The sequence below is a fragment of the Podarcis cretensis genome (genome assembly GCF_951804945.1).
Source record: "Podarcis cretensis genome assembly, chromosome: 17".
NCBI classification, from domain to species: domain Eukaryota; kingdom Metazoa; phylum Chordata; class Lepidosauria; order Squamata; family Lacertidae; genus Podarcis; species Podarcis cretensis.
The window spans coordinates 10,275,690-10,295,701 of NC_137187.1; the positions used below are offsets into that span (position 1 = coordinate 10,275,690).

A 20,012-nucleotide genomic window follows, 5' to 3' on the forward strand; every position below is an offset into this window, starting at 1 on the left:
GGGGAGGGAATGAACGAATTCCTATGCCCCACAAATAACCCAGAGATGCATTTTAAATAAAAGGGCACATTCTACTCATGTAAAAACACGCAGATTCCCGGAACATCCATGGGCCGGATTGAGAAGGCGATTAGGTCTGATCCAGCCCCCGGGCCTTAGTTTGCCTACCCATGCTCCAGACAAAGGGCTCATACTCACAACTACACAGAACTGAAAACATTCATGACTCCAGGGTTAGAATCAATCATGTTTTTTACCAGTGCTCTTTGGTAAAAGGCCTGTTCTGTAACCTAGCTGCACTGGAGATATAGAGAAAGAAACCATGCCTCCTTAGTGGGTAAAAAAAAAAAGGACGCCAGTTAGAAAACAAGATCACTTTTTATTTTGGCACATGGAGATATAGTTTATATACAAAGTTTATAAAAAGTGGCAGTGACAAAGACCTGCCCTCTCCTTTCTCAAACTAGGAGGAGACGTCTGTACTAACACAGTACAGTTATCAAGCACCAATTTCCAGAGAGGAGTCCCATGTTTTTTTTTCTATTTTTACTCAGAGGAAAGAACCTTTGAGCTGTCACCCTGAGCTGTTCACTGGCCCTGAAATGGCTACTGCTCAACAGGTGTGCTATGCAGTTCAACTGCACTAGGGCAGGACAAAAGGGCCTTCTAAGCTTCTGGCCTCTTGTTAGATTATTCTGCCTCATGTTATTTTCCTAACCATTATGTTTGTTTTTAAAAATATATATCAAAATCCTATAAAAATATTTTTTCAAAATCTTAGGCAAAAGAGAATGATAAAGGCTGATCAAGGGCAGCTTGTTTAAGCATACAGTCCTTGGCTGCAGGTTTATTAGGATGCCGAAGGCAACAATATACAAGAATGTAACAGCAAAACTTAGGTATGGCATGCAACTTTAAAAAAAAAGAAAAGGGGGGGGGAGAGGGAATAGAGCACATTTCCTGTCCTCTGCAGCAAACATATGCACCAGTTAAAAGTCCAGGCTTTTAACCACCTGTGGCTACTGGGTGCCAGGACTGTTGCACGACTGGGAGTATACATTTGCACATATAAATAAGACTGGCTCTTGAGGATTGTCCTCATTTTGCAAGTGAGTTTCTTAAAATCTCAGGTCCCGCAAAAGGGGGCCGTTACAGTACTGGAGAAAAGAATGCATAATTAACTGAAGACTTCCTGAATTGTTTGCCCACACAATGGGAGGAGCAAAGCAGGTGTGCAAATGGGCAGGCAGAGGTGATTTCCCTAACTCTGCCAATGTGTAGATTTGCCCTTAAAAAGCCATGTGTGGCATCTGAGCAGCTGGGGGGGGGGCTTATAGCCATGCCACCCATGGGATGGGTGTGCAGAAAATATAGGCAAATAGAGTGTAGGCAAACATCTCCTAATAAAATGACAAGTCTACAATAGTCATCACAGGATATGCTACCATTGAGAATAATGGAAATAGCAAAAAAAAAGTCAAAAAGACAAACTTGTTATATAATTATAAACACCTTGTGGAATGGAAACCTGTTTCAATTGTTTCCAAGTCCTGGTGTGAGTTTGTGCTAATAATTATCAACTTCTTTGAGAAAATAAGCAGAACAGATTTGGGGAGGGTTGTCTTTTTAGCAAAATAGAAATTGCATGTGTATTCATTATTATTTTTGGGGGGAGAAGGGGGTGATGAAAGATATAAAATGACTTTAGCATTAACCTAACTATTCCAAACTGTCTTTATTAGTCTGCATGTCCTTCATTTATTTAGAAGGTTCCTTTTCAGTTTAGCTAGTGGTTTTGCCAAATTTGCTTAGCTGCCCACAAATCTGTCTTAAAACAAAATTCAATTTATAAAGCATGCTTCTTGTTTTTGTTTTGTAAAAGCTTTATGAATGCTATTTCTCACACTCCTGTTTGTGATAAATACTCGCTACCTAAGTGCTCCCCATCAACCTCAATGTTGGCACATAAACACACTATACTTACAAACCCTGAACTGGGTGGCAAGCATCAACAAGGTGCCAAAGTCTGTCTGAAAAAGTGATATTAGAGAAATTTGTACAATGAGTAAAAAGGCTGCACAATGAGTAAGAAAGCTGGCTTAGCCAGGCATAATCAACTTAAAGACATTTATATGCTAATTTCCATAGGTCACAATATCTGATAACATATGAAATTCCCAATAAAATCAGAAAAACTGTTAGAAACAACAGAACAAGTATCATATGTTCATCAGTCAACCGCTTCCTAAACAGGACAGCTTAGCGCCCCCTACCTTCAATATGAAATGCTGTAAGGGAAGAGTAGCCCTAGACCTCTACAGGAGGTCATCCTATGGCACAGAGTATTACATGGACTTTGGCCTTAGAGGCAGTGGCCCCCTTAGATGACAGAGTTAATTCCTGGGAACAAGTAAAGGTCCTGGCAAAGAGTGCTACAATACTCTGACATCTCCTTGCAGCGGTGGAACTCGGTGCCTGGGGCATGACCTTCTCGATGCTTGATCATTCCATTCACCTAAATGAAAAGGTAACAAAAGGCAAAAGAAAGGCTTAGAAATTTAAAACAGTATTCATTTTTGAATATTTATTTATTTTTATCTTGGTTCAGATGCTCTACTGAAATTCAAATCAGACAGGATATTTGTTTACTCGAGACTTCCGGTCTACTGCCTTATTAAAATCCAGCTTGCACTTCTGGGAATTCTCGGTCCACATACTGCTTAAGCCTGCCTTGTAGAATTTTAAGCATAACCTTGCTAGCGTGTGAAATGAGCACAATTGTGCGGTAGTTGGAGCATTCTTTGGGATTGGGCTGTAGACTGATCTTCTCCAATCCTCTGGCCACTGCCGAGTTTTCCAAACTTGCTGGCATATTGAGTGTAGCACCTTAACAGCATCATCTTTTAAAATTTTAAATAGTTCAGCTGGAATATCATCACTTCCACTGGCCTTGTTATTAGCAGTGCTTTCGAAGGCCCATTTGACTTCACTCTCCAGGATGTCTGGCTCACGGGGAAATGTACGTGCGTCCTATGGGGCGAATGCAGGCTTTCGCCGAAGCCTGAAGAGCTCTCCAGGCTTCAGGAAGCTATCCGCAAGCCTTGGGAGCCAGCAGGAGTTGCCGCCGGGCTCCCACGGCTTGCGCAGAGCTGCCTGCATCCCGAAGCCCGGGCGCGCTGAGCAGTCGCGCCCGGGCTTCGGGTAGATCTGCGCAAGCCGCGGGAGGGCTCCCACAGCTTGCGGAGAGCAGCCTGTTCTGGGGGCTGGGGAACCTGGGGGGGGGGATATATTTTTTTCTTTATTTCCCCCCCAAAAAAACTAGGTGCGCCCTATGTTCCGGTGCGCCCTATGGGGCGAAAAATACGGTAAGCTTGAATTTTGCTATAAGAAGCTGATGATCTGAGCCACAGTCGGCTCCAGGTCTTGTTTTTGCTGACTGTATAGAGCTTCTCCATCTTTGGCTGCAGAGAATATAATCAATCTGATTTCGATGCTGCCCATCTGGTGATGTCCATGTGTAGAGACGTTTCTTGTGTTGTTGGAAAGGAGAGTGATGACCAGCTTGTTCTCTTGACAGCACACCCCTAAATTATATCAAACGTCTGTTTGCAGAAGTTGCACTTTGCTTCCCAGAGGCCCCAAAAGGGAACAGTAATGCTACAGGAGGTCCAACAAAAGTTAAACAAGAAAGTATCTCAAGTATCTCAAGAGTGCAGCACCTTCTAGAAGTTAGTTAAGAAGCAAGAGTGAAGCACAGCATCCCAGCTCACCTTTACAAGCATGTCAGCCACATGCGTATTTCTGGAATCTTCAGCAAACACAGAGGTCAGAGCCTCTACATACCAGGACCCACGTTTGGTGTTTCTCATAGCAGCTGTGCCTGTAAGTAAGTAAGTAAAGTCAATGCAAAGTAGAAAAAGAGGGACAAGTGCAAGATGAAACACCAACAGCAGCTCAGTTCAAAGGTGTAAAACCACCTTTGAGCGGTTCATTAAAATAACGTAACAAAAAGACCTTTATGGAACTATTCCAGATACCTCTCAGACAGGCATAGCCACATATCATATCAGAGCAAGTGGGGAGACGCAGCTTGGGGTTCTCCTTCTTGTTGGCATCGCTTTCTTCGCAACCTGGGGAGTCAGCACGCTCATTCCCATCTATTTGGTCCACTCCACGGTCTGTCTCATCTAATAAAGAGAAAACAAGAAGGCGGGAATTTCACTCACCTCCGTCAAGCATCTTTTCTTAAAGGTACATTTCTGATTGTATGTTCAATTAGTAGGGTTTACTATTGAGCATCATCTACATTCCCTGACCTCCTTACTTTTGGCAACAATGACCAAATTTGCCTACAACAGTCTTATTAGCCACTTATCTACCTTGCAGTAATTAAATGATCAAAGAGCAATGGTACCACTCCCCTGGTACACATGGGGTTAAGTCTGGGAACTCATGTCATGTGTAACTCATGTCAAGTAGTCATGTGTAAGCCAGGCTCTGATTTAAGAATCCCAACTGTTTTCACCTTAGCTTTCCCCTTCCCCATCAGCCCCTGGAGAATCACCTGCCATAGAAGAGGAAAATCCCATTGATTATACCCCCACTGGCATAGACTAACCAACTGAGAATACTTCATGCCCCTGATGCAGTGGAATCCAGCCTAAGGAAGTTTATGTCACAATTAATTTATTAAGTCTTTAAAGTGCTACAGACTCTTTGTTCTTTCTACATCTTGCCAGAGCAAATAGGAAAAAGCAACATGTACAGGAAGAGCAAGAAAAAAGAAAAGAAACACCAAGGTTATTAAGTAATATTAAGCATATTTAAGTAAGGGTATAAACCCGAGGCGAAGCAAATCTGGGAATAAAATCTGAAGAGAAAGTATTTATACATCTTGGAAAGGTTGTTCCAGCTGCTTTCCCTCTGTAATCACCATACATCTTAAACTGTACAAAAGATGTGTATACATAGGTTAGAGGTGATAAAAAGAATGACAAAAATGTAGGACAGAGCCCTTGATCATTTTTAGATAGACTTGAATGAAAACTGCCTGGTTTCAAACAGCACAACCTTCTTGGATTCCACTACAACTTTTGAAAACATCAAGCATCCACCAACTAATAAATCGGACACACAAAACCATTTTAAGAAAGACTGAGAACAGATATTTTTGCTCTCAAGCAGCATCACCAACATGTCTAGTAAGATCTACCGTATTTTTCCTTCTATAACACGCAGATTTTTTCTCCTAAAAAGGAAGGAGAAATGTCTGTGCGTGTTATTGAGCGAATGTGTGGTCCCTGGAGCCAATTGGTGCAAGGGGAGGCAAAAAAAAGCAGGCAAAAATCAAACCGCGCGTCTCCTAGAAGGGAAACTTGAAAAGAGGAAGTGGCTGCTTTCCGGCATTCTGCCTCAGGGTCTTACTGCCCACCCACCTCTGTTTCCTTGCTGTGTTTGCTCAAACGGAACAAAGAGCAGGGAAAGCCCCTCCCCTCCAGGCAAGCAGAGGGGAAAGCTAAAAACATGCAGAAGGGAGAGAGAGAGAGAGAGCGCGAGCTGGCTGGCTTGGGTGGGTAGGTGAGGGAAAACTTTTGCCTTCCTTTCCTCCCTACCCCTCTCCTGCATTCTTAGCCAGCTGCTTCTCTGCACACCCCTCTCCTGCTCCTTGTCCCTTCTGTGTTTTTCCTTCCCTCCCCACTTAAAATGTGGTTAAAAAGCATGGATCCACATGGATCCTCAGGATCTTTGCATTGGGTCAGCCCAAATTCACCATCAGATCACATAGCATGTCCATGGCTACAGCCTGCCCCCCAAAAATCACGCACCCACTGTTGCCTGGGGCTGCAATGGTGCAAAAATGTGGTTAAAAAGCATGGATCTACATGGATCCTCAGGATCTTTGCATTGGGTCACCCCAAATTCACCATCAGATCACATAGCATGTCCATGGTTACAGCCTGCCCCCCCAAAATCACGCACCCACTGTTGCCTGGGGCTGCAATGGTGCAAAAACGTGGTTACAAAACATGGATCCACATGGATCCTCAGGATCTTTGCATTGGGTCAGCCCAAATTCGCCATCAGAGCACATAGCATGTCCATGGCTACAGCCTGCCCCCCAAAAATCACGCACCCACTGTTGCCTGGGGCTGCAATGGTGCAAAAACGTGGTTACAAACCATGGATCCACAGGGATTCTCAGGATTTTTGCATTGGGTCACCCCAAATTCACCATCAGATCACATGCCTGTGGCCACAGCATGAAGCACAAAAATGATACATCCACTGTTTCATTCAGAATGTTTTTTCCCTTGTTTTCCTCCTCTAAAAACGATGTGCGTGTTATGGTCAGGTGCGTGTTATAGAGCGAAAAATACGGTATACATATACAGGCATTAGCCACTGTGATTTTTGATATTTAAAATCATCATCATTTAGCAAAAGCATGGCGAGAAGGTAAGATCTGACTCAGGACAAACTATTTCAAGTGACACCCTCAAGCTAGTTTCTAATTGTGTCCAATAAAATGAAGTTTGATCAAGTAACGCTTGCAAAGTATTTTCACAATTTATTCCACCAGCAGTGAACGTGCAAAATTGGATTAAACTGCCAAATGGTAAACTGCTGCCCAAAACCTGTTTCAAGATCAGAAATTCTGCTTTATTTTCGAGACACTAATTTCTTTCAATTTTGCTGCTTTAAAGCTCATCTGAATAGCACCGAGTCTCCTATATCAAAGTGATCTCTACTCAGGTTTAAGCAAAATTTAGCAAAACTGCACCTTGAATTTTCTATAAGTGACCACAGTGTTTCTGCTTAGAAGAAATTTAATTTGGTAGGTACGAGGCTGACAGACAGAACCTTCAAGGTAGCTTCATGAGCACGAGTTACTATAAATTTTCCATTTGTTTCTTAGAATAAAACCTGTGCGTTGTTTTTTCACTATCAAGGTAAGACTGAAATGGAAAATATAAAAGCATGGAGGACTGTAACTTTCGACTGTTGATGAAAAGGGATGGCTTCTGTTTTTCATTACTTCTCTTATCAGCTGAACTGTTCACTTCTTCAAACCATTTTCTGTTCAGAAGTTGGAGTTGGACTATATAGCCTATATATGTACTCCAAGCATACTGTGCAAAGGATCTCCACGTCACAATGGTTTTATAGTGTCTATAGAATTTTTTTTTTTAAAAAAAAAACTAGGCCTGCATTGAGCACAAATATGTTGCAAAAGCTTCATTTGGTTTAGCCCATCCAGACAGGCTTATTCAGTGCTGAAGCCACCAAGCAGAGGCATAAAAACTGAATTTTGGAAGAACTTAGGCTTCTATGTTAAGAATTTCTTAAAGACAGATAATCCACAGGTGGAAATGTTGATTGTTAACTTGGAAGGCCTAAATCCCACTTCTGGATGTCTCAGTCCCATTGAATACACCATTTTGGGATCGCTTCTTGCATTAATTTGAGCAGGTCAAAGTCAAGCAGAGTGGTATTTTAAAAGGAGCATCAAGAGCAAACTGACCCCTCTTCCTTCTCTCTCAGACCAGAAAAACAACTGGGAGAACATTAGCCCCAGAGGCACTTCTAGTGACATTTGCTGGCGGGGCAGGCGGTGAGGGAAATAAAATGTGAGGGAGGCAATTAAGAAAGAAGAGCACAAGCTTGGAGCAAGGTAGAAAAGAGGTGGTGCACATACATGTTAGTTTTATTACATTTAAGAACTGGAAGCCACTCTGGGAGCCTTTTCTTCGCTGAAGGAGCGGATTCATTAAGGTTCTGTGCTTGAATTAGTAAGGTTACTGGGAAGTAATGCTACATTTCTTGTAGGCTTATGTTCCAGCATGGCCTCAAATGGCTAAGGAAAGTGACCTGTTTTGTGAATCTCCCATCATCTCCTATACAAGTTACGGTCTCTTAAAACACAGTATAATTGGAAGATGTGCTAGAAAGTTTATGCCAAGAAGCTTATGCCCCTCTTGTGTTTCTTGGTACTTTTCTTCTAAAATTCCTTTCAATGGACTTAAGAGTTTCTTCCATGAGTGATCATGTCACTGAAGACGGTGACATTAAGCTTTGAATGTCTAAATTTTCTTGTACATGCTCTAAATGCAGCTGAAGACCCTGTTCCCCATCTGATTTTAAGGAACTTCATAAAAGAGTTTTTCAATGGAATCTCTCTTCAAAGGAATTCATAGTGCTTGTTTTATGTTATGGTGTTATGGAAGGTGAGTTACTGGCTGCTGCTTTTTTCATTTCCCCCCAATCCAGAAAAGATACGGAAATCTATAGTCCAGACCAAAGAGCAAATGTGATCAAGTTCCAGGACGCAGGTAAAATCTCCATGCTGGGTTATGATTAGTGTGGCTAACCGCCCCGCACCACACATGCAAGATATGGGAATTATTACAAAGCTCCCCTTTTTCACGGTGCTGCAGGGTCTGCAATCTGCTGACCACATGCCATGCAGAGTGAGAAGCACTTACAGAGAGAGGTAGTGGCAACAGCAAGGCAGGGAGGTGAATGTGGGTTCCGCTTATACCTGAGAGAAGCAAAGAGGAGAGTTGAGCGCAAGCTGTGTAGCATGGGGAATGTTTGTGAAGCACAGGTAACCCCACCCCCACACCCTTCTCCTTGGGTTACATACCTCCCCGGCATGCTTGAATGAAGAACATTTTGGGCTTATTCTGAAGCCTAGGGCAGTTTGCGTTATCAAAGAGCCTGAAAATCTCCTGCAGCTGGGGGGAAAAAAACCTACAGTAAACATTTGTTAGAAAAAACTGCTAAACCAGTTTCATCTGAATCATGCTTTTTAATTGTTATATATGTTATTTTGTAAATCATCATGAGAATATTTATACTGAAGGGTGGCAATGAAATAGGCAAGCAATCACAATATTCTAAATATCATTCAAATATACATTCTGCTCCTATATGTTTCCATTAATTGCTTTCCAACTTCCAGAAATACCTTCATTTCTGCTTCAGGCCAGAATCTATTATAACTTTATTTGCCAGTAGCTGGTTGCCAATTTCATCATCCTTAGATGACCACGCCCTACACAAAGGAGGACTCCACAAAGGTAAATTACCTGAAGCAGTTTGCCATCCACTCCATAGACCCCACCCTCTATGCCATGTGAGAGAAGTGATACTATGCAGGAATCTACATCTCGGTGAACTGGAAGCTTTGAAAAGTTTTCCAACTCCTTATGCATTTCCTGAGAAAAGAGATAACTAAAATCAGCAATCCCTGAAACTGAAAATACCAGAGAAGTGGAAAAGGCACAATTAACAGAGCAAAGCCATGTACCAATAACAAGCTTAATGGGGAGCCAAAGAAGGCTAATTAATTATCAAAAATGGTTGAACATGGGCCCAATTTCCAGAGAATTTCCAGATTTTATATTCTATTTAATCCAAGTATTCAGAGATAGTAATTTCTAAAATTCTGTAACCAGCCAGCCAGTCTTCCAGAGTAGGAAGCAGAAGATTCCTGATGGCAGAAACAGCCCAAGTGACACTGGCTGTCTAGGCAAAGGCTGAGAGAAACTTCTGGTTGCTGTGCCCAGCCTCTACAATTCTGGGGGACCAAAGTTATTTAATCACTATCACAGTGTTACTACACTAAGCAATCTTCTGTAGATTTTTATTGAACGTGTGTAAGAGTAACGTAAGTGAAATGCGTTAAAATAAATGAATTTGCTAATAAAATTGTGAGACTGAACAAACTAAATAAAGTACTTAATAAAAATACAGTAAATTATGCTATCTAGATAGCAGTAGAGATAAAAATTCTACATGGAAATACAATCCTTAGTATACATAAAATGCTTGCTCCTGTATACCCAGATTCACATTAGAAATGATGTCAGTTACCCAATTTATTGTGAGGAGCCAATTATAAAAATGACTTCCAGGATGCAGACATTCATCATGCTTGTTCCATTCTCAGGGCTCACCTGTGCAGTCTGATCATGCCGTACCATCACTTGGTACCCAAGATGTCTGAAGAGCATTTCTAGGGCAGCTTGGTCAACATTGCCACCAGAACGGAACTCTAGGTCCGTCTCACTGCTAAAATGCACGTTGCTAAGTATCAGCGCCAAGCCCCGTGGGTGTGATTTCATCCTGTATGCCTGTGAAAAACAGGTAAGCTGATGGATCCAGATTCCTGGTATATTATGTAAAACAGCAAAATCACAAGATACTTATTCATGACAGTCAGAATCCTGTTGCATACCTACATAAATAAACACAAAGGGAGAGGACACCTTACATTTATAGCAGAAAAAACACTGTAGTTTTAAAGGATTTATAGGCTAATGGCCAGAAAAATCCCAGCAATGTAAGGTTTCATGCTAATGCTCAAACAATTTCATATTTGTTTTTATCAGTGTACAGGATTTCCATTTAGAAATTTAATGATATTTTAAAAGAACTTTATTCTTTTGCCTAAGTAATTAGAAAAAAATGTCCCAGTCTGGTAGAAGCACCAGTGAGAAGAGAATGCCTGGCAGAGACTGTAAGGGAAGGATACTTAAATCAAATGACTGCAATGGAACTCATGCTATCACACTTTAAGAACTGGACTCAGAATCAACAGAAGTCCAAAATGGCATAAGATCCAAGGAAAATATGTAAGTGGCTTTGGGAAGAAAATACAGGTATCTAAAAGAGAAGCACACATCAAAATAAAACTTATTAAACCACCTGCCTCTATTTTTCAGTTTGAGATGGTTCATGTTTTTAGAACTGCATGCGAAAGTAAAAAACATGTCACCCCCTGAACAGGCATTTATTTCACATTTTGAAGCTGGCTTTCTGCAGATTACCAATAAAAGCATCCAATGCTTGTTGGGGGGGGGACCCTCAACTTCCACCCTTCAGGATACTCACCATGTGCTCATGCTCATGATAGAATTCTGGGGTGCACAGCTTCACCTGAGGATAGTGAGGACCATCTCCATCATCCAAAGAATGCTCCACTGGTTCTGCTGAGACACAGGCCAACAACCAAAATGTAAGTGGCTCAGCAACAAAATAACTTCTGTGCGGGTTTACAACTATTTAGGAATACCAGATTAATAATACAACCCGCCAATTTTTTAAGCGCTGGAGGAGTAAGTCCAGAATGGACTTCCCAGTTACAGTAAAGAGATAAAAATGATTGCAAATCAAATGAATGTTTATGTAGCTTTTTAAAACACCACGTTTTGTGATATTTAGAACATATGTGTATATTAATTAAGTGGGGAGAATCTCAGGGTTAAATCAGACTTGATATAAAGTGTATGAATGTAATTAGTGTGCATTTTTTGTTATGAAGGCAGCATTTGCAGGGGAGCTGCAGAAGCCTCATGGCTGTGGAGATGGAGTAGGCAAATTTACTTTCTAGCTCTGAGGGATAGTTCAGTTGGTAGAGCATGCGGCCCTTTAATCTCAGGGTTGTGGGTTCAAGCCCCATGTTGGGCAAAATATTCCAATACTGCAGGGGTTAGACTAGGTGGTCCTGGTGGTCCCTTCCATCTCTACAATTCTCTAATTCTCTCCCTACTATGGTGCTAACAAAAATAGCCTCGCTAATGCTGCTTTCTACATTTCAAGGGAAGCCCCCATTGACACCAATGGGGCATTTCTTTGAAGTGGAAGTAGCAACTTCAAATAGGCATTTGTTGGGACTATATCAAGGAGAGAAAGGGTTGAGGCTACCAGTGAAACACAGAGCCACATTTTAGAAAAACGCACCAAATGTTCTTGGATTACAGCACCCATCCTCTGTGAATATAACCCATGTTGGCTGGGGTTGATGGGAGTTGGACCCTAATAACATCTGGAGGGCCACTGGTTCGCCATAGCTGGTTAATAAATAAGTTAAACTACTATGACTTGCTCAAGTCTAAGCACCTTGCCCTGTGCAACCTGCCAAGTATAATGACTAATGGCAACCAATTATAGTTTTGTGGTTATTTCTGTGTTACAGCTATTGTTAATAGTCATGGATAAAAAACGCATATACTGAATAATTTATCTGGTTGCTAGTTAATAATAAAACAGTTTGCAATTTAGAAGATCAGCAGGATGCAACCGAAACCAAGAGATCTGGCCATAAAATTTGGATGTAAAAAGTAGGTCAGCTTTTTGAACATAGTTTCACATTATTCTTGCATGGAAAATATAAGAACGTTATAGTCAATATATTGTATTCTTAAGAGCCACCGTTCTGAAAACAATAGTCTGGGGACTGAAATACAATTTGCCACACATCCCAGCCAGGTTTTATTAAAAAGACATGTCACCTAGTTTTAAGTATTTCTGTTATGGAGATGTGAATCTCAGGCACATTCTTCTCTTTAATTTTATTTATATCTAATTTATTTATAATGTATCTCTGTCCCTTCAAAATATATAGGGAGAAAACAATTTCTCTCAAAGAAGTCTGGCCATGAACAATATGCATGAGATGCAAGTAAAATAAGAGGAAAATACAAGAGACCTTTGCAGCATTTATTTTCCAAGCAACCTGCGTCCCCAAAATGGTATGCTCGTGGCACCCCAAAGCTCCCCATTGCACCCCAAAGCCTCCTGCCTCTCCCAGTTTTGGACATTTTTTAATTTTAAAAATTGTGCTTTTTTGGCTTTGTTATTGGGGTGATAGGTGAAGAGCCAATTTTTTTGTCTGTTTATTTGTCTTTTTTATGTGTGCTTGGCTCATTTCTGAGCACCATCAATTGGGCATTTTGTGGTGCTCACAACAGTTTATTAGATTTCTGAATGTGCCCCCAGGTCCCAAAAGGTTGGGGACCTCTGCAAGCAACTACAGTTTGGAGCATAACATCCAAAACAAAGAAACAAGTGTAATATTAAAGTGGGAATTTCTCCTTATAAATGGAATTGAAGGCAACATTTCATTACAATTTTGAAGGCTGCATTAGGTCAGATAATATTGTTTCATAGGCTGAGTCTGAAAAAATAGGCCACAAGTTGCCTATCTTTATGTAATTTAATATATCCTATCTTTTCTACACATTATTCTTGGCTCCACGTATGTGGTATAAGAAAGCTGGAGTGGAAAACGACAAGAGTATCAAAACTTAAAATATATAAAATCAAATATATATTCCTCCCTCATAAAGGCTATTTTTAGTAGTAGGATACTATAGGATACTTTGAAAATTGCCAGAATGTGTCCACTGATGAAATGCTATTTTTGCTTGAAATATCTAAGCAAAAATAGCATTTCATCAGTGGACACATTCTGGCAATTTTCAAAGTATCCTATAGTATCCTACTACTAAAAATAGCCTTTATGAGGGAGGAATATATAAATATTCCAAACAAATAAAGCACCACCACCACCACCATGTGGCTGCCATAGCAAAAGCAAAGGGGGGGGGGAATCTATTTTGGATTACAAAAGCCTTGCACACTGATCTCTGACTTTTGTTTTTCATATATTTAAAAGATAGCTCCTTGGGGCTAAATGTTTTCAGGCTTGCTCTTACCTAACAAAAATGCTTGATCTTTTCTTAACCAAAGGCAATACTGGAAAATCAACATGCATTTTCCTACCCCCACAACAGAAATCTTTTTTCTTTTGTTCATTGTGTGTCATATTAAATAGAATGCTAGTAAACGACAAAGGGAAGTTTTTAGCCATTACAATTGCAATACTCACATTTCACAAAAATAAACTTACCAAGTTGCCACCGTGGCCTTTTTTGAGAGATTTCTGATTCAGGTAGAGGAAATGGCAGCTTTTCCTCATAGCCAGAATTCAGCTGAAAGAGTCCACACAGCATTATTAAACATAAATACAGAGATGCAAAGGAAAATAACCACTTTCTGCCTACTGGATGTCTATACAGACACCAATCATCCTAGGTAGTCTTTACACAAAGCACATAAAATATAAGACACATGTAAGTATATATCTATTGAAGTTAGGATTCCTGGTCCTCTTTTTGGGAATATTCATTTCAAGCCAGGTGTGTGAATGTATTTACTCCCCCTCCCCACACCCATCCCCAGTAAATAATCATCATATAAAACACCACAGGAATCATATGCCACTCCATCGTAACAACAAAAATAGAAGTGAGGATATTCAGGAGCATGGAGAGGACAACAGGAGATAACTAAACAAATATGGGGTCCCCCACCCCACTTTTATTTGATCCTTCCTTACCCTTGCGTTCCCATTGCTATGGCTGGGAATGGTACTCAGGAGCATTTCCACTAAGTGCTGCTGTTTGGTTTCTTGTAAAGCTTCACAGAAAGCCGAGAAGGCTTTGGGACCCCTCTTTGGGAGCAAGTTCAAGAATTCTATGTTTTGGCTAAAACTTCCAGACTTGCCCTGAATTCAGAAAAAAACCAAACATGTTAAAAGATCACTGAATGGGTAGGTGAACCAACATCGTTCCTATGGAGCTTTGAAGTGCTCTCACCCTGGCAGTGCAATCCTGTATGTATCTACTCAGAAGCAACTCTCACTGAGTTTAATTAATCTCACTCCTTAGTTTCTGACATCAGGAATCACAAGACAGAGAATCCACTAGGAGAACACTTCAATCTCCCAGGACATTCTATACAAGATCTCAAAGTAGCTGTAATATTACAAAACAATTTCAAAAATAGACTGGAAAGAGAAGTTGCTGAATTACAATATTACCAAACTTAAAACCATGGAGAAACCTGGTCTGAATAGAGACATTCGATTCTTATCTCATTATACATGATAAAGCTGTTTTTGGCCATCTCATCCCTTTCTTTTTCCTGTAAGACCAATTGCAGTTGTTAACAGTCGTCAGCTGGTTTACCACACCTTTCAGCCAATCACCCATTCCCACCACCCTTCTGAGTAATACCCCTCCCCACCCTCTTACTATTATATAAAGGTCTGGTGACTTCTCTTTCAGTGTATCTTAAGAAGTGTGCATGTACACAAAAGCTCATACCAATAACAAACTTAGTTGTCTTTAAGGTGCTACTGGAAGGATTTTTTTTTTATTTTGCTTTGACTACAGCAGACCAACACGGCTACCTATCTATATCTAGAACTCCTTAGTGTGTATACTAGGATTGCTGCCTAATTTGAAAGAATGGAATCATGCAAATGTTAACATACATTTAATAAATATATTCAATTTCACTATTCTTTCCTCTTTTTGTCTCCCATATAGCAACCCTGTACGGAAACCTCTAAGGAAACTGCACAGGGAGGATTAAATATTTTACATCACAGAACAATCACATCTTGCAAGTGATTAACTTCTGTGATTTCAAGCATACATGGTTGTAAGATGGCCAGCTGAAATCCCGCAAATTGCACATAAGGCAAGGAATATAAAAGCTCCTTTTGCACCAGCACAGAAAGAGTTCTTAAGCTCTCTCTGCCTTGCTTACTGGGCTTTGGGAGGTTCTCACAAGAGGGCTCGTTTGGTTATATGTCTCTGCATATATCCGCCATCCCCAAGACATAATGCCTGGCCAAGACATGTTACGCAAAACACAGAGCAGTTGCAAAAAAACCCTATATAACTTTACTCAGAGTTAATCAGACAATCACATTTTACACATTTATTCACACCAATGTTCGAAACTCCCATTGTTCTAGGCACATTTTGCAACAGAGAATTTCATTAGCACAAGCAGTTTCTGAGCTCTGGGCGTAATACAGTACTGCGCCTATGATTTCAGATTAAAACTGCACAGTGGACAGAAAGGAGGACCTTCTTCTGCCTCCCCACTTCCAACCACTCTCTGAAGACTGGAGAAGAGATCCTCTTAAGAATATTAGGGGGGTGGGCAGGGAAAGCATGGCTTTGTTTTTTGCAGTCTTCGGATGAGGACTAGACCATGTGAAAAATGAACATAAGATTTTAGCTGTAGTTCATTCAGTCAGCTTTGTATTCTTGTTATAAAGTTTCTAACACAGATTCACACACAAAGAAGTTGGCATCCCCTTGATAGTTTAACATACATTTTGTATTAAAATATTGGCTCTTTAGAAATACATAGAAATAAAAATGTTTGTGATTTATTACTGGAAAAGTCTGCCTCACAGCTTGGGAACTGGAAAAATTATTTCCCTCTCCAGCATTCTACATTATTTCAATTTATTGGTTAAGTCTGCACCATCCAACAACACAGCTGGACTCCTTCAAACAGAGAAGAAGATGATAGAATGGGAATACTTCAATAGCACCCAGTGTTTTAAGAGGCATGATGCAAACACTTGTTTTAAAAAGTTAACTTTTAGGAGCTACTGAGACATAAGTGACAAAAGGGGTGCTTGGATCAATAGCTGTTTGATTACTTATGCCAGCATGGGCTTTTAGAACTTAGCCAAGTGCCTCATTTCTGTTCATTCTCTTGCTCTTTAGCCCAGCCTCACAAATGTCCTTGAAAGTTATTAGCCTACCCTATATATTTTTCTTAGAAGGCCTTCCTTAGACTTTTGGAGCACACTGAGTCTGAAAACAGAGGGGACTAACCCTTTTCCATCTTAAAAAGGTCACCTGCAGGCAGTTCTTACCAGGTAAGAAGCTCAGTCCGTATTGTTAAGCAAACTACCCTGATTTCACTTGGAATAATACGGGGGTTGGTTTTTGCACTTCTCCAATTTTGTGGTATGGTTTTCCGTTTCAAAAACATAGAACAAGGCAAATAAAGTATGCATATTTAAGATGCGTACCAAAAACTGAATTGAAAAGAAAATTGCAGACAGAATGGACTTCTAAATGTACACATGGGAAATGGACTGGAAATAGATAGATCTGCACATCCCTAATTACCAGTCTTAGTCTATGACATTTTTTTTATCTAGTTATTTGCTGCCGAATACTACTGATCTCATTTGACACACAGGAATAATTGCGGCACTTAGAAGCATAAACAGCAACGATAATTTTGGATAATTAAACTTTTAATTCCAGTTGCTGACAAGAGTAATTGTACCTGTATCATCTCCATCATTGCTTCAGTGATCACATCCTTTTCTATGAGGTGTTCCATCAGTTCCTTCAAAACTAGCTGCTTTGCTAGGGAAACACGATTCTTTTTCAGAGCCTCTTGGTGACATTTCTGCATGCCACATGCGCCCAGCATCCTAGAAGAGATAAAAATCCTTTGTCTTCTAACAATCTACTGGAACAAGTTTTCACATTAACCATACACCAAATGAGAAGTGAAACTTGTGTTTCTATTATGAATTCTTAGGAACATAGAATTTTGTCTGGTAAATGGAAGAGGGATATCATGGGGAATTCTGAATGAAAAGAAATCTAGCTTTGAAACACTTGTTTATTCTATTACACAGATCTTTTAGTAGAGAACACACACCTTTTTTTAGTGATTCCTGAACATTCTTTCCTCTCTCCCTAATTACAGTTTTGCATCAGCAATATCCAACAAAGATTGGTGAAGGATCCGCTGGCTGGAAGAAGGAAAACAAGAACTTTTGTGATCACGCCAATAGCCTGATGGGAGTGTGTAGGAGTTAGAAATAACACCAGTTAGAAAAAAGAGCTGCCCTGTTTATTGACCAAAATTATAGGCTCTGACTTTCTCATCTTCCAAAAACATTGGATTACTTTCTAGACCAGTGTTTCCTAAACATCAGCTTTACACTGAAAACAGTCACAGCTTAGTAGTGGCTCACAAATTATGGAATTCAGAAAGAACTTGAAAATTTCTATGCTGAAAGGTAACAATTTCAAAGTTTGTGGAAAAGTAATTTATTTACTTATTAAATTTATAGCGTGCCCTTCCTCCCAAAGAAGCATAAGAAGGCAAACACACAATCAATAAAATGAAAACAACTGAAAGCAAGTCTAATACAGATGCAAACTGGGAAAGATTGCTATATTATTTCCTCAGTTCAATTCTGCAATAAACAAAACTATCGATTTTATAAACACTAGAATAGCCATAACAAAATTCTGTATTATATACACTGCATGCTGAACAGAGATACTTTGTTCATACATAGTTACTGCAACATAGTAGCTCATTTGACTTTTATTCAATTATCAATCTACCGTATTTACTCGAATCTAATGCTCACCTTTTTGGGCCAAATTACATTGCAAAAATTAAGGTGCGCATTAGATTCAATGGCACATTTACATTCGCCAGCAATACTTTTTTTGGTTTCACAGTTCTGAAAATTGAGGTGTGCATTAGATTTGGTGGTGCATTAGACTCAAGTAAATATGGTATATCTTGATTTCTTATGCTGCTAAAATGCATTTTAACTTTTAAGATGTTTGTATTTTAACTTTGATGTTGTTTGGACATTTTGACTTCATTTGGAGGATAACAATCTAATAAATAATATTCAATTTCCCAATATATTTTCACAGGTGCACACTAGAAATCACCTTCTCGCATGGTGGTCTAAAACGATTTGGACACTTGGGAAAAGTTGGGTGTTTTTAAGAACAGTTTAAACGTCCAGTGTACTGGTAAATTCTGAAGTGCAGACACTCACAATAACCCCTATAGCTGTGTCCCTTCTAAAACTATAGGACTAGATGACTCGCGGGAATCCCTTCCAACTCTACAATGCTGTGATGGTAAAGGTAAAGGTAAAGGTACCCTTGACCATTAGGTCCAGTCGCTAACGACTCTGGGGTTGCGGCGCTCATCTCGCTTTATTGGCCGAGGGAGCCGGCGTACAGCTTCCGGGTCATGTGGCCAGCATGACTAAGCCGCTTCTGGCAAACCAGAGCAGCGCATGGAAACGCCGTTTACCTTCCTGCTGGAGCGGTACCTATTTATCTACTTGCACTTTGATGTGCTTTTGAACTGCTAGGTTGGCCGGGAGCTCACCCCGTTGCGGGGATTCGAACCGCTGACCTTCCGATCGGCAAGCCGAAGGCTCAGTGGTTTAGACCACAGCACCACCCACACCCCTGTGATGGTAGGAGCCAACTACTGGGGGCTGAGGTCCCTTAAGCCCCCTGCAATAAAACATGAGAGGGGGCCAGGTCCCTCCAGAGTTGATGGGCAATGCCATTCAAATGGTGTGCATGTGCCACATCTCATCATCGATTATGCTGGGCAAGGCTCACCTAGCCCCCCACCCCCAATATTTTATTTTAAGTTCACACCCCTGCCTTGTGTTTCTCCACCTGAATTTTATACTTGCAAGCCACACCAAAACTACCATCAGTTCACAGCTCACCCATTAAACCGCTGCGAGACGGATTAATTACGCCTGAAACAATTAAAAAACCCGCCGATCATTATTTATTCGTGGCTCTGCGGAGTCACTGCATTATATAATATATGAAGAGCGATGAAAAGAGAGGCGGGGATGTCGGTGGAGGGAGGCAAGTGCCAGGGAGGAAACGCTGAAGGGGCCCTGACAGGATGCGCGGCTCTGTCAACCCTCTTTCCCCTCAGCGAAAGCGGCTTCCCGCCTGGGGCTCTGCCGCCAGAGGCCTCTCCCATCCCCCCGCCTCCACTCCTCCCTCGAGGGGCTTCGCCCCCGTCCAGCTCCCTCTCGCCCCGCTTCCCCGCCCCGCCCCGCCCGGCCCCTGCTGCCTCAGCGAACCGCGAAGCCACTCACTCGCCTCCGCCGTCGCCTGGCACTTCCCGGCGCGCGGTAGGCCGCGGGGGCGCGAGGCAGGAGGCGCAGCTTTTCCCGCCTAAAATTTCTCCTTCCTCCAAACGGCCTGCAAGTAATAGAACGGGGGGTGGGGAGGAGGAGGAGGGGGGGGGGACAGAGAGGAGGAGGAGGAACAACTATTCCCGATCACGTGGCTGCAACTAGGTTGGGGCGCCTGCGCAGAACGGGCGGGACTATGAGAGCGAATGCGCGCGCATTCCAACCCACTCGCTTGGCCAGCCTCTTCCCCCGCACGCCTCGATACCTCAACAAAACTACCCAGAACCCGCCTATTGTGGGGCGCATGCGTGCCTTTCTCTTTATTCCTTGGGGATTCCGCTGGGTCCGTCCGCTGGCCCCTACTGCGCAGGCGTGTTTTAACCCGCAGGGGTCTCCCTTT

At 41.4% G+C, this 20,012-nt stretch overlaps 1 protein-coding gene across 3 annotated transcripts; it reads right to left on the minus strand.

Annotated features, from left to right (window-relative positions):
- Positions 1-359: 359 nt before the first annotated feature.
- On the minus strand, positions 360-19,706 carry CASP2 (caspase 2). 3 transcript variants are annotated; one of them, XM_079959606.1, is made up of 11 exons: positions 19,574-19,706; positions 16,957-17,107; positions 14,186-14,353; positions 13,697-13,778; positions 10,897-10,994; positions 9,960-10,136; positions 9,090-9,218; positions 8,645-8,735; positions 4,038-4,187; positions 3,771-3,880; positions 360-2,515 (listed from the first exon to the last, which is right to left on the minus strand). In XM_079959606.1, exons 2-11 carry the CDS (start codon positions 17,104-17,106, stop codon positions 2,381-2,383), a joined length of 1,290 nt encoding a protein of 429 aa, XP_079815732.1. In that variant the 5' UTR covers position 17,107; positions 19,574-19,706; the 3' UTR covers positions 360-2,380. The 3 variants fall into 3 exon arrangements, with proteins under 3 accessions (XP_079815732.1, XP_079815733.1, XP_079815731.1); XM_079959607.1 differs by lacking the exon at positions 19,574-19,706 and adding an exon at positions 17,341-17,452 and having other exon boundaries at positions 10,897-10,991; XM_079959605.1 differs by lacking the exon at positions 19,574-19,706 and adding an exon at positions 17,341-17,452.
- Between the last annotated feature and the right edge of the window lie 306 nt (positions 19,707-20,012).

What these genes read in the sequence shown, in the direction of transcription:
- CASP2 (XM_079959606.1), bottom strand. Translation starts at nt 17,106, where the DNA reads ATGCTGGGCGCATGTGGCATGCAGAAATGTCACCAAGAGGCTCTGAAA. An exon ending in GGCATGATCAGACTGCACAG is followed by an intron (nt 9,219 to 9,959) that starts GTGAGCCCTGAG and finishes CTCTTTTCTCAG; the next exon opens with GAAATGCATAAGGAGTTGGA. An exon ending in CATTCAAGCATGCCGGGGAG is followed by an intron (nt 4,188 to 8,644) that starts GTATGTAACCCA and finishes TCTCTTTATTAG; the next exon opens with ATGAGACAGACCGTGGAGTG.